The sequence below is a fragment of the Myxocyprinus asiaticus genome, chromosome 20, assembly GCF_019703515.2.
Source record: "Myxocyprinus asiaticus isolate MX2 ecotype Aquarium Trade chromosome 20, UBuf_Myxa_2, whole genome shotgun sequence".
NCBI lineage: Eukaryota > Metazoa > Chordata > Actinopteri > Cypriniformes > Catostomidae > Myxocyprinus > Myxocyprinus asiaticus.
The window spans coordinates 17,087,801-17,114,244 of NC_059363.1; the positions used below are offsets into that span (position 1 = coordinate 17,087,801).

Sequence of the window (26,444 nt, forward strand, 5' to 3'; positions counted from 1 at the left end):
CAGTATTTCATAGCTGTCATGGTGTGCATGCTCTAACCACTTGTGTTTGCGCTAACGGTCAAATGGAGTATACTTTGAAAGGCTGAGCTTTCGACTGTAAGCATATGCTAAGTGTTTGTGTCAAAACCGAAGTACACTTTGGGCTTAAGTGTCAGAATCCTAATTAGGCATTTTTATTCTGTTCGTTTCACCACTTTTTCTTTAGAGTTAAAACCCAAACAGCACAACTGCAGATTAAGGTCTTCGTCACCATTGATATTTTTAGTATTCAGCAAACAGGAAAAAGAGACGGAACGAGAGAAAGAAAGATATGATTAATTGTAAATTGAGAATCGGCTTACCTTTGATTATCCCTCCCTTTCTCTTTTTCTCTCTCTCTCTCTCTCTCTCTCTCTCTCTCTCACTCATGCCAATAAAGGGGACTAACCTGATCAAGTCTGTAGATGGGTAAGGGGGAGAGGTAGAGACAATAGTTAACACTTGCCAACAGGCTGAAATGTAGTCGGCCATCAGCCCAGCTCTGATAGCAGCTCTGATAAAGAGAATCAGGGGGAGGGGGAGACAGACGGGTAATGTGTAGGGTTTTCTTTATACTGTTGTATTCTCAAATTCTTAAGAGAAAGGAAAAGTAACTTTTATTTCATTCATTTGGTGGATTACTGCGATAATGTCAGCAGGTTTGCTTATACTTCTTCGTCTGTTTCTCTGTCTCTCCCTCTATCTCCTGATCAGGGATTGAGTTTGGCCGTTTGATTATCTGCCTGTTCTCCTCAACCGGACAAATCAGTGCAATTATACTCACTGCCGAGAGAGAGAGAGAGTGATGGAAAGAGGGGAGAAAGAGAGAGAGGAATTGAGAGAGATGGAAGGAGGGAGAGTGGGAGATGAATGTGATAAGACTGAGGCCGGATTAGTTTAGTGTTTCTTGGTATCGTGCTCTCTTATCATGGAGAACCATCCTTGACATTAGCTGTCAGTGCCTGCCGCATCCTACTGATCCCAGCTTGTCTTATCCCAAATCTAATTCCTGCATGCACCCTACACCTAAACTGTCTATTCCTTCCTTTACTTTACACCCAATGCTTCCCTCACACTCTACACTCTGTCTATAACCTACTTTTCCACCCTTCATCCTATAGCCTATCCTGCCCCTTCATCTTTTACGAAATACCCTACCCCACCCATCCGAGTTACCCTTCACCCTAGACCCCTACCCTTCCCATTTCCATCATTCCCCATCATTTCACAATTCACTTTACACCCTACTATTCCTTCCCACCCTACACCCAATAGCCTACTTTTCCCTTTCACCCTTCACCTCATAGCCTACACTTCCCTCTGACTCCACACTTTCCTTCTCTCAGCCTTCACTCTTCACCACACACCCTGTCAAGCTCTCCCACCCTGCACCCATGTCGCCCCTAAAAGCCGAAACACACTTTACACAAGTACATGAATGCAGACGATTCTAACGACGCATTGGTACATTCCAAAATGTGTGAAGGCCACAAATCATAGCACAGTGCAAGTAGGCATTGCATTCTCAATATTGCCGCAAGGTGCTCTATAGGGGACATTAGTGTGAACTGTCCACTTCTATGGTGAGTTTTCTCTTTCAAGCCAAGTAATGTTATGGTGGAACCAGAGTTTGTAGAGAATATTGCTGACTAAGTAAGTAAAAGTACATTTATTTGTAGCTACTTGCCTGAAGCTTTTGTAGCTTTTGAACGTAACTCTCTCACCCCTTTGAGTAAGGGTCTGTTACCGCCATGGTAACGCAAGAAGCATACTTGCATAAAGTTTCTGGTCTTATACTCTTCACCTTAAACACTCACCTCTTCTTAACTTACCTTAAACCCTACAGCTCCAACCCTTCAGAAATGTGGTCCTTCTCAAGTATTATGTTTTAGTATATTTTTGTTTTTTCACTTTCTAAGTCAGTTGACTTTCACCTTTACCTAGCCTTGCCTGTTTTGATACATTTGATACTCCTCATTTGTTTTTTTGTCTTGTGTGTAGGCATATGATGGCTTTGCCAGTCTGGGCATCTCCCGTCTTCTGGAGCCATCTGACATGGTTCTTCTGGCCATCCCGGATAAGTTGACAGTGATGACATACCTGTATCAGATCCGGGCACATTTCAGTGGTGAGGAACTCAACGTAGTGCAGATTGAAGCCAACAGCAGCCGTAGTACATACAAAGTTGGAGACTTTGAGACTGACACGAACAGTTCCATTGACCAGGATAAGTTCTACGCTGAGCTTAATGACATTCATTGCGAGTCCTCCAAACAGCTGGATTTTGCAGCAACCAATGGCGGGCATGTTGAGACAGCAGAGCAGGAAGTGAAGTCAGCTGGGTCAAGCGGGGGATCTAGTTCTCTATCGGCCTCCTCAGGAGAAGTTCTAAAAGTAACTCCATCTTTACGGGCATCTACGGTAATTGCAGGGGATCGTGTCTCTCCAGCGTCTCCGTTGGTCAAAGAACCTCACCCACAACCAGCCCAGCGTACCAGAACCAGCCTGGACACTTCTCCCAGCCAACCCCTTGCTACAGAACAGAAAAAACTTCTCAAAGCTGATACACTGGACATGGGTGACCTGTCTCACAGGTTGGAGAGAGAAAAGGAGATAGGGCTGTTGGGTGGTTTCACTACCACTGACACCAGAGACACTAGGGAGCAGTGTGAGCCTCAACGGGCTGGCGAGAAAGAAACAGAGTCTGGTTCGGCCACATGGCACACTGGGCCTTCGCTAGTAAATGCACACAAACTGGGATTCACTTATAACAGAGACGCTGATCTAATCAAGAAGAAGAGAGCGAGTTTGCGCCATTCTGAATCTGACAGCAGTGCCCAGACGAACCACACACACACCCCTGCTAAACATGCACAGGTAAATGTGAACACACATGCCTGCTAAAAAATGTACACACACACCCTAGGTATGGGCATGAGTATATTGAAGTAACCAAATTGATTGATCATGAAAACACAATAATTGTAGCATTTCAAGAACCTTTTTTAAAAACATTACATTTTTAATTTGTGATTGGCTACAATAGAAATATTGTGGTCCAAGTTGGGCCAGCGACAGTTTACAGGACGCTTTCAGTTCGGGGAGCAACAGCACTTAATCTATTTGGAGAGGCCCTTTTTTGTTTTTGTTTAACTATTTTTAACTTTATATCTTAAAAAAACATGGCAGTAATGGCATTAGATTTTAAAAAACACAGATACGCATGCAACACAGTGAGAAAAGACATCCATCTGACACATATGTACATTAAACAACAATTATAAAGAATTTATTGTTTGGCCCTCCCAAAACTCACCCCCCACCCTTCCACTTACCCCATCCTAAAATGACCAAAATCACTAATAGTCACCACACAAATAAATCCTTGATTAATACCATGAAATGTAATACACAGATGCATGATTTCAGGCAACAAACATTCATACACATTCTTGTTAAATTAATTTTGCCTTAACACTCACAACAGAAAAGCAGTTACAGTTTAAACGAGTTACAAGGAAAAGCTGATATATAAAATCACAGCACATAAAACAATTTGAAGTCTTTTACATGTTTCATATTTTTGACAGCAGCCTCGTGTCACTCGGAGTGGCATGTCATTATGTATGGGCCATCCCGCCTGCAGCTCTAATGCTGACACGGGTTATAGCGTGTTCCGCATGAGAGCCTCTCCTCATCTATACAGCGTGCACACACACACACTTGTGGGTATTTCAGTACAGCCAACTTTTATCACACACTCACTGTGTATCACTGTCATTCCTTCCACTGAATAACTTTCCAGCTTAGATTTGCCATGATTTTATTTTGACATACCATCAAGGCCTCAGTTGTGACATGAGAGGTGAGTTACCATGGAGACTGTTGCTTGGTGCCACCTTTAGTTTGAAGGCGCCTGATTTGGTTGTTTCACTGATTGTGTTGTGTCTCTGCTGCTATAGCACTGTGCATGGAAATAAATACCTAGGTGCTGCATTTGGCTTGTTCAGATATGTCAACTGTTTTAGTGTAGAAACAGGTAATCGTTAAATAACTGTCTGGATGCTAATATTTAATATGGTGTCAATGAGATCTATTCAAGGAACGAAAACCAAAAACAAGCAAAAATCTTTCCAGAATTTAACCAAAAACTCGAACGGGAAGAAATGTTTGTTTTAAATGCTGGTAACCGGTTAATTTTGTTCAAATTATTTTTTCATGAAACCATAGGCCAAAGGGTTTAATTTTTGGAATTACACCACTTTATGTTGCCTGGAAAAATTAAGCTTTTCTCTTTTTAGTAGAACACAAGCATGTGCTTTGATCCTGAAGAAGGTAAAAAGTAAATTTCTCTGTTGTTTCCGTGTCTTCACTGAATTATTGTTAGATATGAGGCATTAATACAGATTTGATCCTGCAGGTTTTGATTGAGAAGCAGACCTGTAATTAAAATTAAATTATCTATAAAAAAAATGATGCTATTTTTTTTTTTTTTTTTTTTTTTTTTTTTTTTTAGGCCTTACTTTGTGATAATGTTTGGTTTCATATGGCTTATGACAGTTAAAGGGCTAAAAGCAATGAGTGTGGGCTAGCTTCTTTATTACCCCAATGTTGGTTATTAAAGCAATATAAAGTTGATTCAGGACTTTATTAGCTCCAGAAGAACATGGTCTGTGCATGTGATCTCTGTGGGTATACCAAGGTTTAAAAATAATTTGGCCTGCATAAGGTGCCGTTTGTCCAAACCCACCCGTGCAACATGTGAAACTCTGAAAGACAGAGAGATTTTGGCTATTTTTTGGTTTTAGATGGCCATATATTTTTGGGGATATATTTTATATTAAGAATACATTCATTGAAAATGTTATTTTGTATAGGCTACTGTATACTATGGTTATGATTTCTATGCTGATAATTTCCCCACATGTGAAAAAAACTGAATCACTTATTTTTGATTATTTTGAGTGAGACAAGTCCCTTATTTCGGGCTTGTTTTTCCAGACCAGGTTCCTTGTTCCTTGTCTTGCAAGATCTGGCAACACTGCGACTGGTATATTACCCACCACTTGTACTTAGCACAGAGTACTGTTATTTTAAAAAGAGTATTAACCTTTTTTCCCCGTTCTAACCGGTTACAATTAGGAAAGGAGGCTGCGGAACAACGGAACAGGAACAAAAACATTGTTTTTGCTCAGAACGAACTGAAATTAAAAACATTTAGTTTTTAGTCCCTGCTGCTTATTGCAGAATTGATCTGTCAAATCACTTGCTTCACAGGTGGATCTTGACCTTTACAATAGGAAGGAGGTGCAGATGTATCACAGTAACTGTAACAGTTGCTAAGGTAGCATCTACTGTAGGTATTCATCTCTATGGCACTATATAGATGCCTTCTCACCTAAGAAACTAACAGCGATCATGTGGCAGTCAGGGGCAAAGAGTATTTCCATCCCCTCTCAGCTTTTCAGAATCGCTGCCATACAACAGATCTCAGCCAATCAGCTGCCTGCTGGAACCTGTAATATGGGGAGATGGCGCATCCACTGTCCCACTGGTTTGCTATTATGTCTTACCTTTGTTTTGTTTTTTCTCTCTCCAGGAAGTTGTGCCTGCCCCAACATCAAACACCAGTGAAGAGAAGGTGAAACAGATATTTGTTGTACATACAGCGCAAGTGGTGTTTTCAATTAAACTTCATGTTACAGTGGAAGTCTTATATCAAATCGTTCTCTGTTTTGCAGAAGGTTCTGTCTCGTCAGGAGGAACTGAAGGAGAGGGCCCGGCTGCTGTTGGAACAAGCCCGTAGAGACGCCGCCATGAAGACCGGAAACAAGAGCACCACCAATGCACAGTCACCGACACACACTCCACAGATAATCGATGTGAGTTCACACACACGCACACACACATACACTCACTCACTCACTCACTCACTCACACACACACACACACACACTCACTCACTCACTCACTCACTCACTCACACACACACACACACACACACACACACACACACACACACACACACACACACACACACACACATGCTTGCTTGAATCTAAATGGGGCAAATTCTGTAGATTTTTACAAAGCTAATTATAATTACTACAGACTAACCCTAACCATATTTTAATTTTTTTAGAATAAGAAAAAACATTTTATGTATTAATCGTATTTCTAATTGAGTAATATTTATATGTAATTCTTATATCCCCAAGTGGTGGTTTTGTCAGATTTAGCTCACTTCTAGGGAAATTTTGTGCCCAAACTAAGTGTGTTCACACACACATACACATTTATCATACACTTAGATATCTCATTTATCTCACATTTAGATATCGAAATAATGACATGCCATAGACGTCTGTTGTTTTATATGAAGCTAATTGTAATTACTACAGACTAATGCTTACACAAAAAAAAAAAAAAAAAACATTTCACTTCATACTTCATTTTTACCATTGAATGGAGATTTTTTTCAGATTTAGCAAACTTTTAGTGATACATTTGCCCCCAAAGTATAGCTAAGAACTCTCTCTCACACACACACACACACATACATACACACACACAAACACACACACTCTGTCCTGTCAGGCAGGAAGTAACAGAGAGTAATGTTATTCCTGAACCAATGGCCTACATGATAGTCTTTCTCGTCTTCCAGCAATCTTTCTCTCATTTCACTCAGGACAGGTTTTACGAGGATTACTCAAGGGTTCCTGGTAGTGATGTAGGAAGTGACCAGTCAGAGAACACGAAACACTAAATAAACTTGCTCTACTTAACTCAGTACTGCAGGACGACTGATATCTGACAGCACAACTCTTAAAAATGCTCAGACCACATCCATATAACATTGCAACCCTTTCTGCATCCTGATTTTAGAAGAAGAATAGTATGTAACAAAGCGTTGTCAGGATGTAATGAAATATTTAACATGTGGTGAATTTATTATTTTGCTGTATGAATTTTAAAAGGAAATAAGATGCCCTTGAACTGAATGCATATGAAAGCAAAGAGAAGGAACAGGAGGGCACCTCACTGTAATGTGGCCATAAATTAAGGATTTTGTTCCCCAAAGCTGTCAGAGGAATATTTATTTTCTCTTCTTCTCATTTTTTCTCTCTCTCTCTCTCTCTCTCTCTCTCCGTCCTGCAAAAGTCCTCTGATGAAGGGGAGACATTCTTCGTCCCGTAAATTAACCATGAATTAGCGTTGTGTGTTCAGAATGCCTCCATCCCAAGGACGATGTGCTAATGAGGCTTCAGTGCATTAGCGTTCTAGAATATTGAATTGTTTCACTTTTTAATAGAAAACATTGATCAAAAGGGAGCGTGGCTTGGCACGCTGGTAATTGTTAGTGATTTAGATTAGATTAGTTGATGTCTTGTTTTGATTAGTAGGCCCTGTTATCTTATCACCGGCCTCTGCATGAAGCTCCTCCGCTAAGAAGAGACTTTACGCTTTAGTATGCAGAGGGAATATTTTAATTAGATTAAGACTTGTTGCATTCTTTCAAAGAGGAGATAGAGAAGGAGGGGTGAAAGTTAGGATAGACAAAAAAGAGAGAGAGACCGTGAAGGCATTGGGGTGTAGAGAGATTTTTGTTTGCGGGCTGAAGATATACACTTTAGCATGTGGTTAAACCTGCCCTTCAGACACAGCAGAGAAAACAGGGAAGTGTGGACTATTTAGACTTAAAGGAATATTCTGAGTATTCTCAAGTTAAGCTCAATCGACAGCATTTGTGGCATAATGATGATTATCGCAACAAATAATTTCGACTCATCCCTCCTTTTCTTTAAAAAAAAGCAACTTTAAAAAAAGTTACAGTGAGGCACTTTCAGTGGAATTTAATGGGGCCAATTTTTGGAGGATTTAAAGGCAGAAATGTGAAGCTTATAATTTTATAAAAGCACTTATTTTAATTCTTCTATTAAAACTCATGTATTATTTGAGCTGTGAAGTTGTTTAAATTGTCATTTTTACAGTGGTTTTAGGGTTTGTTGACATTACATCGTCATGGCAATGAAGTTGTAAAATTGGCTATTACCTTACACAGAATAGGTTAGTAAGTGATTTTATCAGACTAAAATCATGTAAACATGCATATTGTTATATCTTGTGGCTATACTTTGGAAACAGTGAGTGTTTTAATGTAAAAAAAATTGGCCTCCATTCACATCCATTGTAAGTGCCTAACTGTCACTTCGATTTTTGCTTCTTCTTCTTTTCTTTTTTCAGAAAAGGAGGGACAAAAATGTTTTTGTGGTAATCCGTATTATGCCACAAATGCTGTCGATTGAGTTTAACTTGTATTGAACAGAATACTCCTTTAACATTCAGTTTAAAGTCCCAGTGAAACCAAAATGTTAGATTTTAGTCCATAGGTGCGTCCCAAACACTTTTGAACTATTCTACGGCATTTTGTAGTGTAAGTAGTGCAAGCAGTACGTTTACACTAAAAATGCAGCAAAAATAAGTGCACTTTAAGAACCCGGATGCACTTATTCAACCATCAAAACAGAGTGTGGAATGTTGGACAGTTCATGCACTCAGTGCATGCAGCTTGCCGTAGATAGTGGAAGGGGCAGAGTTACATGGCTTCGCTGCTGCTCTGACAAAACAATTGTAAATAATGAAGAATGTAGCAGCTAGCGAAACATCAGTGGATACAGCACCTTACAAATGTGAGTTGAATGTTTCACCATCACCCCAAGCTGTGTGAATATATATGTTGTTTAAGATACAAGTGTTCAGAGGGCCTGGGTAGCTCAGCGAGTAAAGACGCTGACTACCACACCTGGAGTCGTGAGTTCCAATCCAGGGCATGCTGAGTGACTCCAGCCAGGTCTCCTAAGCAACCAAATTGGCCCGGTTGCTAGGGAGGGTAGAGTCATATGGGGTAACCTCTTCGTGGTCGCTCTAATGTGGTTCGCTCTCGGTGGGGCGTGTGGTGAGTTGTGCGTGGATAACCCGCTCAACAAGCCACGTGATAAGATGCGAGGATTGATGGTCTCAAACTGAGATTCGTCCTCCGCCACCCGGATTGAGGTGAGTCACTATGCCACCATGAGGACTTAGAGAGCATTGGAAATTGGGCATTCCAAATTGGGGAGAAAAAAAAAAAAAAATGCAAGTGTTCAACTGATGTTGGCTAATCTGCTAAAGCTAGCGGCAACACATCACGTGCGTTTGAAACATCACTTCCGTCAGCTGTTAAACGGCAAATGCTTCCGTGTAGTAAAAATGGAAAAAGTGTTCCATTTGGGATGATACTACACTTTAAAAATTCATACACTACATGGCTGAGTGCATAGTATATTTTAAAAGTGCATAGTGTCGTTGAGCTGTCGTTTGGAACACAGCTCATGTATTCTATCATTCGTTTTCAGGAATAAGAACCTAAATATACATGGCTCATCTTGTACGCATTGCCCTATACACATATTTTTCAACAACAAAAAAAAGTCTTACTAGGATAAGATTGCCCCCTTCCCATAAATTATAAATACAAACTGCCTTCAAATAGTATGGCTGAGCATCGATATAGTTTCCCAGTGAAATGTCCAGTGAGGGGCGCCAAAAATGAGTAAATTGATGTTGTAATCAGACGAGGTTTTAAAAGAAAACCTTGCCTCCCTAACCTAACACCCTGTCTACACTGGGCGCATCCTTTGACGCGACACGCCACAACGGCTTGAGGCTGTCTACACTGGACGCGTCGAGACGAATGCTCTAAGCCGTTTAATTTGTGTAGGAGTGCCAGCGCATGCAGCGCAAAATGGAATGCGCCGCTACGGTTGTTTCCAGTGTGGACAGCATCACTGACTATGATGGGGTTCTATTGTTTTTGACATTACGTGCCAATCACGTCTGGTGTAGACAGGCTATAAGACCTAACCAATAGTGTTCTAAAAGCAAATGAGAAGTTAACAAAACAGGCATTCTTACCCTTAACCAACACCTAAACCTAACCAATAGTGTTTAAAAACACTATTGCAAATGTGATATGAAACAACCACATAATTTTGTGTAGCTTCTATCACGTGTCAGCTTGCGTCCTTGACTGGGCTCGAACCACAGACTTACGAGTCCAAAGTCCAACACTTTGTCAGGTGAGCTACCGCGGAAGCTAATCACTTTGGAATTAGTTTGTAAATGTAGGGTTGGGTGGGTCTGTAATACAAGAGTTAGAATGTATTGTTTTTCAAATGATGCGTTAAGAGTAAAAAGTGTTTTGATATCCTAACATAGCAGTGTGTGCGTGAAAGAGGTAAAAATAGGTGTTGTTAAAGTCATAATCAGCCTTTGTACTCGTGATGCGTGTGAAAGTGGATAGAACATGCAGTTGTTTTAGCGCCTCTAGTGTTAATTTCACCGGAAACTGCAGCAAAATGTAGAACGAGGCTTGTAAAACTCAGTTTGCAAAAACTGTCACTCTTCTATGAGACTAGGTTGCTAACTTGGTATATTACGAAAATAGTAATTTCCAAAATTAACAACAGGGCCCAAACTATGCAGTTCAATTGCTATTTATTTAAAGGATACAATAATCTACACAACCAAAACGGAAGTTTTTTAAATTTTAAAGGTAAATTTAAAGATTGATCTTGGGATTTTAAAGATCAGTATCAGGATCATTCAAATGAAGCTTGCAGTTAATTGGAAAATCTATATTTTTACCCAGCCCTATCAACTAGTAATAGCAAGGAGCAAAATCATGGTTCGTCTGTGTGTTTTTGGTTACATTAACACTCATCCTTTTTTCCTTGCCTTATCAGTTGATTACGAAGGATGTGAATGAAATGATACTAAAGCTGGAAAGTGTTGATTTGTCTGTCTGTCACTTAAACTAAAGGCTATTGGCTAAATATTTGTCCTTCAAAACCGCATGTCCCGACCCAACTTCCTGTTAGAATAGTAAATATGTCAAAAGAGGAACAAAAATTGCACTCATTTAATTATTTTCATGAGGTCTTTTAAAGACAGCACTGTTTGGATTATTGTTAACAGTTAGCATACAGATTTGATTGTGTGTGAGAGTGTAGAGGATGGCCTTTGGGCCAGTTATTGTCCACAGTCACTGGTGTGTTTCAGTGGGGCCGTCGGTATGCCCACCCCTCTCATCAGAACTGGGGTGTGTGTGTTTCTCTTGTTCTTTACATGCCATGTTAATTGTGCTCCATTGTGCTGCATTGGCTCTTTTGCTTTGATCTCTGCCACTGCTGTCTCTCTTTCTCTGTTTCTCCCTCTTGCCCACCTCTCCTATTCTGTATTCCTATGTGCATGCTTGTGTGTGTGTGTGTGTGTGTGTGTGTGTGTGTGTGTGTGTGTTGTTTTGGTGTTTAGGCCTTTGATAGTAGGATAACAGTATAAATAGTTTAGTATAGGTCATTGTACTATGGGTAGGTGGCCTTCACAATCCATTAGGACCAAACCTTTGAGTTGCTCTCATGTTCTTCACCCCCTGTTGAGGGCAAATCGCTAATTAATGAACAATTAGAAAAATGTACTGCGGCACGACACCCCCCTTCACGCTATTACACACACATACACAACCTCTTAACTCACCACTATTTATTTGTGCTCTTTTAAATGTTCTTTAAAAAAAAATTCAAGAGAATCTTCCAAACGTCCTTCTATTTCCTCTTCCTCAGAATGATTCTGAGGCGTTTCTTCAGATTTTCTCAAGCATTAGTTGATCAGTGCAGTAATTTCACAGCGCTTTGGCCAGGGTAATTATGGAGGGTACAGAGAATGAGAGGGAAGGAGAGGGGGAGGAAAGAAAGAGGGAAAAGATTCCAGGTGAGCTTCCTCGTGTTCACTGGCTCGTTATGATTAGTTTAATTGGACTGTGTTTGATTTTTACCGACGAGGCCCTTCTTTACCCTCCCAACTCTCTTCTTGCCCCCCCCCCCCAACTTCTATCTTTCTCTCTCTGTGTGTGACAGTGCAGTGACTTTTCAGAGCTGCCCATGACACTCCCTCTCAGAGAGAGAGACAGAGCAAACCTTTGAACTTGTGTCGGCCTCCCTGTGTGTTTGTGCGTGTGCATGTGTGTGTTTTGTGGCAAACAGCTGCCTCTGTCATGTTCAGTTTTCAGCATCATTTATCTGCAACATTAGACATGAAATCAACTCATGAAATCAAGTGTCATGTTTTTTGTGTGTGTGTGTGTGTGTGTGTGTGTGTGTGTGTGTAAATCTGTTATTTGTCCATGCTAACGCACCACGTATGGCAGTGATCTCTCTCTCTGAAGTCCACAGTCGTTAGCGTCGGCCTGCCACTGGTGCGTGAGAGTCAGTGGGAAGGCCTGGGGAAGACCAATTGTCCCAGCAAGCAAAAGAGACTCAGAGTTAATTGGGCCAATTAGGCCACAGTTGTCCTCCTGTTCTTTGGGTCTGATGGCCACAAACGATTCCCCCAGAATTTCAAAGGAATTGTAGCTGTGCCTTCCATATATGGACGATCCTTTAATTAGGGGCACTTTTGACTACTTCAGATTTCTTGAAAAATGAAATGAATTCAAACTGTTTCATCTATATTAAAACATGTATCACTTGTCCTGGAATAAAAATCTGATGATGGCCTTGATAATGATGTGCGATGGTAACAAGACTTTTTTTTTTTTTTTTTTTTTTACTTCTAGAACTTGAGTTTTTAAAAATAAAAAGTAATTGATTGTTTCTGCATTACAATTCTCAAATACGGTTGGGTAATGAATGACACCTAATAAGGTGCTCTCAGGTGATGTTATGAAAATCTTAAAATTAATAACATTTCAGTGTTTCCCCTAGGATTTTTTCAGCAGCAGCGCTGCTGTGCGCGCATCCACGAGCCTGCAAGGCCGGACATGTATTTTCGCACATCGGTGGAGTAATATCTTAAAGTGACCTTTATAGATAGGTTATTCAAGTTCACCTTGTCATGTGTGTTTATTATTTACTGGGAGCTTTTGACACTTGAAGCACTCAGAAAATTGTCACTATTTTTATTAAACATAAAACCCAATAGAAAATATAAACCTATCTAACAGAACATACATGTCACAACAGTGATGAGCAGTGGTGGCTCAGTGGTTAAGGCTCTGGGTTACTGATCAGAAGGTCGGAGGTTCAAGCCCCAGCACCACTGTTGGGCCCTTGAGCAAGGCCCTTGACCCTATCTGCTCCAGGGGTGCTGTATCATGGCTGACCCTGCACTCTGACCCCAGCTTAGCTGGGATATGTGAAAAAAAAAAGAATTTCACTGTATATGTGCAAATGTATAATGTATGATAAATAAATATAATTAAAAAAAATTTTTAATGTAAAATTACAGATGGTGGCACCAGCACCTGATTTGGTAGCAACAGTGGAAAAACAAATATTTTCTGTCATTAATTAAAAAAAATAAAATAGCAATTAATGATAGAAATTAATAATAAATAGTGACATTATTATATATTTTATATTATTTTGTCACTGAAATGCACATTAGACAGTATAGATTTGATTTTGAATTGATGCAACAGTAACATCTGTAAAAAAGTGTATTTATATATAGGCCTACCTAATTTATATAGGGCTAAATTGAAATATTCTGTGTGTGATCCTACTGATTAATTACAGTCATCTCTTTGAATTTCTGAGGGCAAACAAAGACAGTTACTTTTTCCTACAATCAAAGAGCAGTTTCTAGAACAGAATCTTCAAACTGTCTCTCAGCTGCCCTGCTTATGTGCTCGCGTGTCACTTTTCATTTTCATCATTACCAAGTATAATCATTTTTGGAAAAACTTAATTGTTCTCTAAAATGCTTGGCGTGATGGTAATGGCAGCAGTATTGGGACAGTGATTCTTTATGTAAAAAAAAAAAAACACTGTGCACCTAAATACCAAATACAGTACACAGAAATATGTTTTTAAGGTTCTTGATTATAGAGGTAAAGTTAAAAAGTTGGGGTGAGGGACAAGCCCACATAGGGAAATTCTGACAAGTTTAAAATATACTTTCAAAAATTAAGAAGTAATTAAATAGAAACAAAGTTTAAAGCTATTATAATGAATCCTTTAATCTTGAATGTTTTAAAGTAACTTTTTCTTGAAGTCATACTAGGGGGCAGAATAGTCCCCCAAATTGAACAATCAACCATATTAATTTTAACATGCTAACATAACTGCACAGTCTCTCTATTGCTACGTTCCAATTCTCATCTTGGTGTGGTAACTTTCCTTTTCCAGTGGATTCTCCTCTAATGAACTAGAATGGTTAGAACATAGTTGAAGGGCTGTGAGTGTGTATGTGTGGAGATCAAAGGTGTTAGCTGGAACAAAGAAACTGTTAGACAGAGAGAGAGAGAGACGCCCCTCCAATCTCTTCATGAGTTGTGATCAAGCCACCGCTCTCTCCAGCTCTACACACACACTGTCTTTTCTCAGTGGGGCTGTGTCCTTTTTTTCCCTTCTCTCTCTCTCTCTCTTTCTTTCTCTCTCTCTCTCTCTCTCTCTCTCTCTCTCTCTCTCTCTTCTACTATCTCATTCCTTTCTCTCTTTAACTGCCCTTCAGTTTTTAACCTCATTCATAAGGCTGTCTCCTATGAATAAAATATGAAGGATAAAAGCATAACATTTAAATTTTGATATGAATTTGCAATTGTTTAATCCAGTTATTTCAGTAATGCTGAAAAGTGTTTGTTTAGAGAGACAGAATGAGCTAAGAATGTGTAGATCTGCGAACACTTTAATTAAAGAAAGTAGGTAGAAGAATTAGCAGAATATTTTCCAATAACTTGTTGATTTTTCTTTTGCATTAATGCATTTTAATGGTCATGCTTCACGTCCTCATAAAGACAGAGAGAAGTTTTCTTAAGGGGTATTCACACATACAGACATTTGCAAGGACAAAGCGACCGAAAGTCATTCATTTTCAATGCGTTCAGTGGCATGGGCATGAACGGTGATGCAACAAAGTTGAGAAAGGTTTAATTTTATGGCAATGAGCAGTGACGCAATGTGGCGACTACCAACTGTAAGTGTGAAGGCATTGAAACACACGTGATCCGTCTCCTACGAGATACTGTAGTCAAATGTAGGAAAGATGAAGAAGTTAATGTAATAATGTGCAATTTCACTGTTCTAATTGAATTATCTCTTCCCCTATGCAAAGATATAATTTGGATGTGTCAAGAACATTCAGAATTCTGAATTTGTTTTGATTCATGCAATGATAATTGGTTATTTTGTTTATCATACAATACATTGTGCACTGCTGCCATTTATGGGTGTTTCTTCAACTTTGGACACTTCCATGTCCCGTGGGTTTAAAACAGATAGATTTAAACTTATTTGGTTATGTGAAGGTATATTGGAAACTTAACCAGGCCCTATTTTTGGTACTTTTTAAATGCCTTTTATGTATAAATATTTTATTCTCAGACCCAGACTTTCAATATATAACTATGAAAATCCATGATGAAAACACAAATTATTACATGTTTAAAACTATGATAATCTAAACAAAGAGTGAAATAAAAAAAAAATATATATTTTTTTTTGTATTTTTATTTTTTTATTGATTTCTATAAATCTTTCAAAAATTACATTTTTTTTTTTTACTTTCTAGTCCTCAGTGCTCAGTGCTAAAAGTCCCTGAAGTCGAAGAAACACCCTTACATGCAAACATTTTCCCCTCCAGAATGTTCGTTTTACCCGCAAGTAAACTGATTACTTGTCAGATTTTATTTTTACCGGCAATATTTCCCTTTTTTGATCATATTTTCAAAAGCTATGTGCCAGTGCAGCCCACCAGTGACGTTAGGGCATCCAGCAGTAGGACCAACAATACTGCCACTCAGTGACCACCAGTGTAAAAATCTTTGTAAATAAGAAAGGCCTTTTAGAGTTAAAACTTATAAAGCAGGTGTGTGTGTTGTTTATACTCCACTCTTGAACCTGTCTAATATTGTAAAGAACAGCTCGTGGTGAATGGCTCTTTCTGCCGGGTAATTATCTTGTCGTGTAAAGGGCAAAGTTTTCTTAGCGCTCGCATACAAGCTGCCTGCCCAACCTGTTCATCTACTAATGTTTCACCTGCATCAAGGGTTTGTCTTTCCAACTGCCCACATTTAACTGTGTGTGTGTGTGAACAGTATTAACAAGCACAGCTTTCCTCCATCCTTTCTGAAACACTCTTGCCTCTGGCTCTCTGCAAACGTATATTTTAATAAGCATGTTTTGTCCTGCTTCATTTTTTAGGTCTCGCTCTTGGCATTTCTCTCTCTCCCCAACTCACTACTCTCTCTTTGTCATGATACATAACTCTTCATATTTACATTCCCCCCTTTTTTATGTATTCTGTCATTTATGTGTTTGTTTTCATCCTATAAGTGTTGTGAGAATGTATCTAATGCCCTCATGAGGTGTGAGTTTGTGTATGTTAAATGCCAGCTGTCTCTTTGAGGGACAAACCTGACCAATGGCCTTAATCCATCCATCGTTTTGTCCTTCCCTCCTCCTCTTTTTAAATGATCATCTCTACTTCTCCTCTGATATGGCTTGGAAACTGTTTGACAGGGTTTTTTTGTGAGCTGGGTGCTAAGGGCAGGCTGTGTAGACCGCAAGACATCTATCTCTATCTCTCTATTTATCTCTTCCCCTCACACCATACCAGTATCATCTACACACATGCACAAGCATAATTATGCCATGTACAACGGCCTTTGATAGCATGTACAGTTTTCTTCTTAATTCTTTATCAAATGCATTGATCGTGGTGTATGTGCATTGATCCAGGAAGCACATCTGCAGCCCAGTGATAAGGCCTTGGTGGCATCTCTCTCTCTCTCTCTTTCTCTCTCTCTCTCATTCTCTCTCGCTCTTTTGGCTGGGGGCTAAAGCAGGCTGCTGTAGGATTAGCCAGTGCTCAACTACTTGCATTTTAAGTTGACACCTCAACACCAAGCAGAGGCCACATTACAGAGAAAAAAGCCTGTTTGCCCAATGCTTCCCCTTCCAAAAGCTCTCTCACTCCTGATCTCTCTATCTCTCATGCTCTCTCTCTCTCTCTCTCTCTCTCTCTCTCTCTCTCTCTCTCTCTCGACTACATATAATTGGATTTGTGAACGGGAGCAGCCGAATGCTTCCTTTAGAATGGCCGGGGACACAAGGTGAAGTTTTCTCATTACAGACCACGAAGCCAGGGGACAGATCATAACTGATCTGTATTTTCCATTTAAAGAGGACAGAAATGGGAGAGAAGGAAGTATAAAAGAGAGAAGGGTCTGATAGACAGTGGAGAGAGAAGGAGGTGAAGAGGACAAGGAAGTCTTTTTATTTTACAGGTCACTTTGTAAAGGACGAAACGAGAGGGTTGATGAGCTAGAGACGTGGCAATGTTTTCATTTTCTGAACATATCTTTTGACCCCAGAAACCATCATTTTTGCCTATACTTTTGTGAAAGTATTGAATATTCTGGTTCTTTTTCCACGTGGACTCATAACAAGATTATCCGTGTACCATCTGTATGATTTTGTGAGAAGAAAGATAAAAAACCTCTCCTCTTCCGCACTGCTTACTTGTGATGTTGGTGTGTGTATGAGACCCTCCCCTTTTCTGCACACTCAGTGTGTCATGACAAATGTATCTGTTTGTGCTTCACTGGCTGGCACCGTCTCTGGCTGGCTGGCACGGTTGTGTTAGTGCCAGGACCCTGGGCCTGTGTGTATGTGTCTAGCCGAGCGACTCCTTCCCTGGCTCACTACACCTCTGTGGCCCCATCCCACCCCCTCCCTGTAGCCCCCTCTAAAAGAGCAGCTAGGCCGGGGCAGCCACCCGGACCCCGTGCCCACTGTGAGCACTTCTGTCTGGGCCCCAGTTCTACCGCCCACCCCCCTCTCTGCCTGGATCTCCCGTCCAGTCTGGGGTGACAGCCCTCCATTATCTTTTGCACCTCTTTCGCTCTATTTTTTCTTCCAAAAAATAGAGCGAAGTCTTCCCACACACAATGCTTTCTTCTCCAACTTTTACTATGACATTGTCGCTGTTTCTGCCACCCCTGATGGTCTTCATTCTTTTTATTCTTGTTCTCTTGTATGCCCTCATTATCCTTGGAGATCAGCAGCTGTGAAGTTGGATGGGCCACTGGTCCCTCTGCCCTCTCTTCCTCTCACTCAATGCATAGCCCAGTTGGATAGTCCAGACTGAACGGTCAGGCTTCAGTGTAGCTGAAGAAGAGCTACTTGAAGTCCATTTGAACAGAGAGAGAGAGTGATTAAAGGAATCTCTTCATAAGAGGAGAGACAGTTTCACACCTCATTGCCACTGTAGAAATTGATCATTCCACAGTGATTATTCTGTCATTGTAAAAGGCTGATTGAATTGAGGCATCTGTCTGCGTCTTTGAATGATTGTTTTAGTCCATACACGTTGACCTCACACCTTCAATTCCTGTCTTTCTCTTTCAAACTCTCTATTATCAATTTCATGGGACTTGATTAGCATAATCGTTTTACATAAAATTTTGATAAAGCATCAATACACATAGCAAAAAACAGTGAAGAAGTCTTTTCAGCTTGTTTCTGGTTCTAAGGACTTGCATACCAAGTTCAAAACCAATTAAACTACATGGAAAATATAAAATATTGGCAAACAGTATTTCAGACCAAAACTATTCCCACCAAGTTCAGTGCCAAATTTTTGCCTCTCAAATGCTTGGAAATCGTGAATTGTCCGGCATCTGAACAATAGAAAAAACTGACCTTGCTTCTGAATAAAAAACAAAATTCAATCAGTTTTCAATTTAATCGCTGGAGGTTGCCTAATTGCTGCACTGTTTGACACTAGAAGGCATTCCTACTTGATTGCTGTATCGTAGTGGATCGTGAAGTGGATCTTGTGAGCTCCTCTATCTCCCGTTGGTAGTCACCGTGTCTCGTCACTGCTTATTTGCATAAAGTTGAATTCTATTCAACTTTGTTGATCATCATCAACGGACTGTTGGTTATCAATCCCTCTTATTAAAAATCATTGACTTTCTCTCAGTTTGTTGCTGCAAATTGCTGTCAGTGTGAACAGCCTTTAGGTCTTTAGGTCACAGTCTATCCAAATTATACTATGCATTTCCAATTTCACTAAGCATCAAGTACAATTCAAGCTTCTGTTAAATGTCATCATTATGTTGATGTTGTTTGAAGCATCTTCTCTTTCCTCTTTCTGCTGCTGTTCTTCAGCTGTTGTTAATTTTCCTACACTATTACAGAACATTTCCAGAGTTGCCTAAAAGCAGTTTATGCTGGGCCCAGTGGTAATCCTGTCCTCTGGGCTCCCACACACTGGGAATCTCATTATCTGTGCTAATGGCCAGCCCAGCCTTGAATCACTGTATGTAAAATAGTGTGTTGAAGGTTATGTGTATTGATACTTGTGAGGTTGAGCTGATCATATAGTGGTTTATACTCCAGCCGCAGAATGAATGAAAATTATATTACATTAAATGTAATGATGAGAACAGTGCAAAAGCATCACAGCTCAAATGAAACACTCATAATTACCTGCTGGATAAAACAGCTTAAACCAACTGGTTTTCAGGTCTTTGCTGGTTTAGCTGGTCTCCCAACCTGACCTTCTGACAACTGCTCAGAACCCCTCAAAAACCTTAGCTGGGAGACCAGAAAACTACTTACAGCTGGTTAAAGCTGTTTTTTTTTTTCCTCCCAGCAGGAGACCAAGAAAAAGGAGGAAATATTCACTGTTTTCACAAGCTAAGTATTTAATTTATTGACAACATGTTAAAGGCTACTCTGAGACATCTTCCTATGAGAGCAGATGTATTAATTTTGCAGGAGCACTGTGGACGGACACAATTCAGCTTTGGCAGGAGCAGCGTTGCTGTGTTGTCAGGTGTAACCTGGCCTTAGCTTTGTCTTGCATGTTCCAATTACCCTGAGACACAGGGGGCCTCCGGGCTGGACCCCTCTGGCCTGGACCCCTCCAAGGGGCTGCTGGGATTTCCTCATCTGCATCTCTCTGCTTATTGTCCTATTTAACAATGGCTTTAGTCAAACAGTTTCCACAGAAACGGGTGAAATGGGGTTAATTAGCTTAACACTTCTACAGTATAATGAATTGGGCTAATTCACTCTCTGCTCTTCTGCTCCAGAAACCTGTTAGCACATTGAAAATACAGAAAGGGGATGGTGTGTGTATACTCCTGGCTGTCTGTGAAGCTAGTTTACTCACCCTAACTGTAACTTCAATTTGAATGTGTGTGTGTGAATGTTGGTGTATTTCCTATTGAAATAGGAAGTTGGGATGGAACCTATGAAGGGCATTTTTTAAAATACCCAATACGCTTTAGATTGTCACACTCATAAACCATGATTTGCTTTTTGCTATTATTAGTCGTCATTGGGGGACAGGACATTAAAAACAGCTTAACCGTAAATCACCTAATGTTCATCTCTTTATAATGAAAGATACCCATTAATAATATATTGTGACTGCAACCAGTTTAAAAAACTATTTTTAACTTAAAAAATCTGCATAGAAAGCAGCTGTTAGTTATCATTAAGAAGTATTTTTTTACTTTAAATTTTGTACAGGTTGGACCATGGCCTAGCGGTTTAGTGGTTTCTTGTGCAGGCAATGCAAGTTCTGATCTCAACTTGCAACATTTTCCAATTCCGTTTCCCCTCTGTCTGTTTACACATGATGGTGCGCTTGAATAACAGTCTTCTACAACAGAACTTCCATGTTCTGTTATGTTTTAATCATGCAATGAAGTAGTTCAACTGGAAAAGTGTTTTTTCGTGCATATCTCTGCCTGTTATTCATACACAAACTTAAACACATAAAATGACACTCCAGTATCAGGTTTATTATGCCTGGACCTGTACAGAATCGATGACAGTATATTCAACACACACACAGTCTCTCTCTCTCTCTCTCTCTCTCTCTCTCTCTCTCTCTCTCTCTCTGGGGTTTCCAGGGACCCTTCATCCTGGCTAGTAAAAAAGGTGCTATCAGTCTGATCTGATGGGAGAGAGAGAAATGTGAAAATGGCATTTCTGTCAATTACTTGAGATAGCACCCGTTCAATAACCCCTCTCTTTCTCCGTCTGTGTGTGTGTGTCAGGAGCGTGATGAAGAACGGCGCAGGCAGCTGAGAGAGAGAGCCAGGCAGCTGATAGCAGAGGCTCGATCTGGAGTAAAGATGGCTGAACTGCCTCTCTATGCTGACTCCACCTCTATTGCCTGTAGTGCAGCTGGGAACAACTTAAAAGGAAGGTCAAAGACAGCTGGAGGTGAGTACAGGGGGGCTTTTATAGGCCGAACACGCACATATACTCACAATGCATAAACACACGCATGCATGCATACACACTTTCTCATAAACATGCAAGCACACACTCAAATCTGCATGCATTTATTCTGAAAAACCATACACATCCAAAACCTTGCCTACCAAGACTGCATTTTCAGTATCAAATGTGTGCTCCTAACACAAAGTGTATTCCAAAGGATAGATACCTTCTTTAGACCTCATTCATAAGGCAGTCCTATAATGCAACAAAGCTCAGTGAAAGAATTCATCCAAGATGTTGGACGAAGTGAGATTATAAGTATGTGGTTTATAAATATAATACATTCAGTACTGTTAGAGTATTGTGTCATGTCTTCCATGTATTTAATGTGAGGAACTCTATTTTAATAGAGCGCACAGTTGTTACCTATGTAGATCACTCCAAATCAGTTACTTCTAAGGTTCCATTGCAACTAGGATGTTGCTTCAGAAGCCAGCTGTCAGTGTAGGCAATAGACAGCAAGGCAGTTAAAGGGATTGTTCACCCAAAAATGAAAATTCTCTCATCATTTACTCACTCTCATGCCATCCCAGATGTGTATGACTTTTTTTTTTTCAGCAGAACACAAACGAAGATTTTTTTAAAAATATCTCAGCTCTGTAGGTCCATACAATGCAAGTGAATGGTGATCAGACCTTTGTAGCTCCAAAAATCACATAAAGGAAATATAAAAGTAATCCATATGACTCTAGTGTTTAAATCTATATCTTCAGAAGCTAAATAATAGGTGTGAGAAACAGAACAATATTTAAGTCCTTTTCTACTCTAAATCTCCACTTTAACTTTCAGATGTGAAAGTGAAACAAAACAGGCACCACATGTGACTTTCAGAATTAAAAGTGAAAGTGGAGTTTTAGAGTAAAAAAAGGATTTACATTTTTATCTGTTTCTTACCCACTCCTATTATATTGCTTCTGAAGACATGGATTTAACCTCTGGTGTTATATGGATTAATTAATATGTTTCCTTTATGTGATTTTTGGAGCTACAAATGTCAACATTCACTTTGCGAGGACCTACAGAGCTGAAATAGTCTTATAAAAATATTTGTTTGTGTTCTACTGAAGAAAGAAAGTCAAACACATCTGGGATGGCATGAGGGTGAGTAAATGATGAGAGAATTTTTATTTTTGGGTGAACTATTCCTTTAAAGTGATAGTTCACACAAAAATGAATTGTCTTCATTTTCTTACCCTCATGTTGTTCCAAACCCCCTATGACTGACTCTCTTCCATGTAAATCAAAAGAAAATGATAGAATGTTTATTCTCAGTCACCATTCACTTTCATTGGATGAAAAAAATGCTATGCAAGTGAATGGTGACTAACATTCTACCTAACATCATGTTTTGTGTTACATGGGGAAAAAAGTCATACAGGTTTGGAATAACAGGAGGGTGAGTAAATTATGACAGAATTTAGTTTCGGGTGAACTGTTCCTGTATGTTTTGAAACTGCCGCACAGGTGGAAATTCAGTCATCATGATGCATTTTATTCCTGCATCAGGATTTATGTTTATTCTGATGACACATTTTCTATTGTTGTTGTTGTTTATTTATGGCTCCCACAGACTAAAAATGTTCCCAGCACAACATGAGGAAAGCTGAACGTTGGTGTTTGGCTTATACAATTTTTAATGTGTTGATAAAGCATTTTGGTAAATTTCTGTGTGTCTGTTAAGAGCAGGCTGTAAGTGTTTTTGTGTGTGTGTCCATTAGTGGCTTTCAACCCATATGTCTGCCTTAAAAAGGTGATCAAATCATAATCGCGACCAATACTTTTAAGGCCCAGAGGAGAATCGCATGAAGAAACACACTAACACACCCACGTACACTAAACTCTAATTTGAGGTGTTCACAGAGGGCTTCACTTCCATTTGTTCAGGCAGTCGGTTCCCATATAATCCCTTCAGAAAAACATCAAGAAAACTAGGAGCATCTGACGAAAGCCAAAGGTGCCCTATCCCCAACACACACACACACATATGCACCAATCCACACAGACTGAATCATCATCACCACCATTATAAAACACACCCATGCTGGGTAATCAGCTGCTCATTGCCTACGGAGGAGTCCCGTAGATGGTGTCTCCTTCTGCTCTGCTGCCCCACTGCATCCTGTGTTATCAACAGCTTGCATTTCTCCTTTTATTTCACATTACAGGACCATAAGACAGCCCGTTAGCTAACCGCTGGGTATACTGTGTGGAAACAGTGAGGCATTAGCATAGCGGGCAGGCGTTATTAAACGCGTTTATGCTGAGAGGTGTTAGCGTTGTGGCTAGCTGCTGCGTATAATTAAAAATGAGAGGGTGTCAGCATTGTGACTAGGTGTTGTTTAATACGTGCAGAATAAGAGAGGTGTTATCGTAGCTGGTTAGCCGCTGTGCCTAATTCTGTGGTGGCTCATGTCTGTGTGTACCATTTCACAGCTCAAGGGGAGACACAATATTCCTTTCCTTTTATCTCTTTCATCTCTCTCTCTTTGACGCCCTCCATTTTCTCTTCATCCTCTCCCCGTCCGCTTAATAGTGTTCCCTCCTCCTCCGCAATCACACCATTCTACTCGTTTACCCCAGCCCAGAAATGCCACAAAACACCTCTCACAACAGCCCACAGAGGTGGACAAACCAGTACAGACAAAGCAGAGAAAAACAAGTCAGACTTAAACATATGGAGGCCAAAAAGGATTGAGAAAGGGAAAAATGAAAAGAGAAGGAAAAAACGTGGTTTATTTGGCCTTTCGGGCTGTTGAACTCTGCTAATTGTGGAACTCATTAAAAATCAGGTCTGAGGAAAATGCTATAGGCTTGATGCACAAGGCTTATCGTGCAGAACGCATAATCCCACCAACACACACACACAAACACACAAACACACACACTCCACCCTAATTCTGAGAGAGCTCGGGCTGAGTAGAGCGAAACATTCACCAGTAAAACTTTCACCAACTCCAGCACCATGCATTCTGTTAATTAGCTTAGCACTGCCCATGTGTGTATGTGTGTCAGTGTATCATGAAAAAGTAAATTAAAAAATGCATGAGGGAGAGGGAAAAAGGAACGCTGTGTCTTTTACATTTTCTTTCTCTCTCTTTCTCTTTCTGATTGTGGGCGCATTTCTCTGGGGATGTCATGTGGAATTTTCCTATTTGTTTTGTCTCTTATTTAAGTTTGAACTGCTCTGTGTGTGTGTGGCTGTGCTCTGGTTACCATATAACTGAATGAGATCGATGTGTCTGGATTGAGTGCGTATTGTCAAGGACTCTGTGGGATTCAGATCTGTGGATGCGGAAGAGGAACTCTAGAGGAGATTTTGCCGTCAAAGCCAAATCTGCCATGCAACACACACACACACACATACACACACTCACACACTCACAGAGAGAGATAGAACTCAACTCTGCCAGACATTCTCAGCCTGATTTCAAACACACACACACACTGAGGTGAGAGCAACTCTAGACAACTATGAGTCACCAAAACTAAAAAAGATATAACTTTTGTCAAAGGGGAAGTGTCATTTAGTTTTTTTTAATGTTTTAAAATTTTCTTCTTCCCAGCTTAATTTACAGACACAGTTTTAAGGAAGCCATTTGTTGGTTTATTCCCCCCAAAACACTGTGGCACGATCAAAACATTGCTCAATTTGTGCATCAGACCCGCCCAACATAGCAATGTTCAGTGTTCCCACAGTCATGGAAAACCTGGAAATTTATGGGAATTTTAGAATTGTGTTTTCCAGGGCTGAAAATAATCAAACCTTAAAAGTCATTTAAAATTCTATCATAAATATTTTTTTTCTAGTTTTTCTCTGCTCTAACATGTTTAATAGCCTAAATATTGCTCTTGAGTAAATATTTTGTAGAGCAGACCTTGGTCACAAGCAATAGTGATGTCCAATTTTTGAGCAAATCCTCCTCCTGAGTAGGTTCTTTTAAGTTAATTGGTCAAAATGCAAATCAGTCTGAATCAACATGATTAGTTTGGGGTGGGAGTATGTTTGTCCGGACCAGTGGTAGACCTGGGGAGTGTTTATGGAAACCTTTCTGAAAACAGTATTTGTTTTTGCAATTTCATTTTGTGACACTAGTGGCTCAGACATTACACAATTCACCTTATACAGTTGTGCTCAAAAGTTTGCATACCCTGGCAGAAATTGTGAAATTTTGGCATTGATTTTGAAAATATGACTGATCATGCAAAAAAACTGTCTTTTATTTAAGGATAGTGATCATATGAAGCCATTTATCATCACATAGTTGTTTGGCTCGTTTTTAAATCATAATGATACAGAAATCACCCAAATGGCCCTGATCAAAAGTTTGCATACCCTTGAATGTTTGGCCTTGTTACAGACACACAAGGTTTAAATGGCAATTAAAGGTTAATTTCCTACACCTGTGGCTTTTTAAATTGCAATCAGTGCCTGTGTATAAATAGTCAGTGAGTTTGTTAGCTCTCACGTGGATGCACTGAGCAGGCTAGATACTGAGCCATGGGGAGCAGAAAAGAACTGTCAAAAGACCTGCGTAACAAGGTAATGGAACTTTATAAAGATGAAAAAGATATAAAAAGATATCCAAAGCCTTGAAAATGCCAGTCAGTACTGTTCAATCACTTATTAAGAAGTGGAAAATTCGGGGATCCCTTGATACCAAGCCAAGGTCAGGTAGACCAAGAAAGATTTCAGCCACAACTGCCAGAAGAATTGTTCGGGATACAAAGAAAAACCCACAGGTAACCTCAGGAGAAATACAGGCTGCTCTGGAAAAAGACGGTGTGGTTGTTTCAAGGAGCACAGTACGACGATACTTGGACAAAAATGAGCTGCATGGTCGAGTTGACAGAAAGAAGCCTTTACTGCGCCAATGCCACAAAAAAGCCCGGTTACAATATGCCCCGACAACACCTTGACACGTCTCACAGCTTCTGGCACACTGTAATTTGGAGTGACGAGACCAAAATAGAGCTTTATGGTCACAACCATAAGTGCTATGTTTGGAGAGGGGTCAACAAGACCTATAGTGAAAAGAATTCCATCCCCACTGTGAAGCATGTTGGTGGCTCACTGATGTT

General features: G+C 40.0%; 1 protein-coding gene across 5 annotated transcripts in view; it reads left to right on the forward strand.

Moving 5' to 3' along the window:
* ehbp1 (EH domain binding protein 1) overlaps positions 1 to 26,444 on the forward strand; it is a 192,629-nt gene that overhangs the window by 105,500 nt on the left and 60,685 nt on the right. For all 5 annotated transcript variants that reach the window (XM_051645796.1, XM_051645797.1, XM_051645799.1 and 2 more), the window contains 4 exons: positions 2,020 to 2,895; positions 5,618 to 5,659; positions 5,760 to 5,900; positions 21,137 to 21,305. In XM_051645796.1, coding sequence (XP_051501756.1) covers positions 2,020 to 2,895; positions 5,618 to 5,659; positions 5,760 to 5,900; positions 21,137 to 21,305 — 1,228 coding nt within the window. The remainder of the gene's footprint in view (positions 1 to 2,019; positions 2,896 to 5,617; positions 5,660 to 5,759; positions 5,901 to 21,136; positions 21,306 to 26,444) is intronic.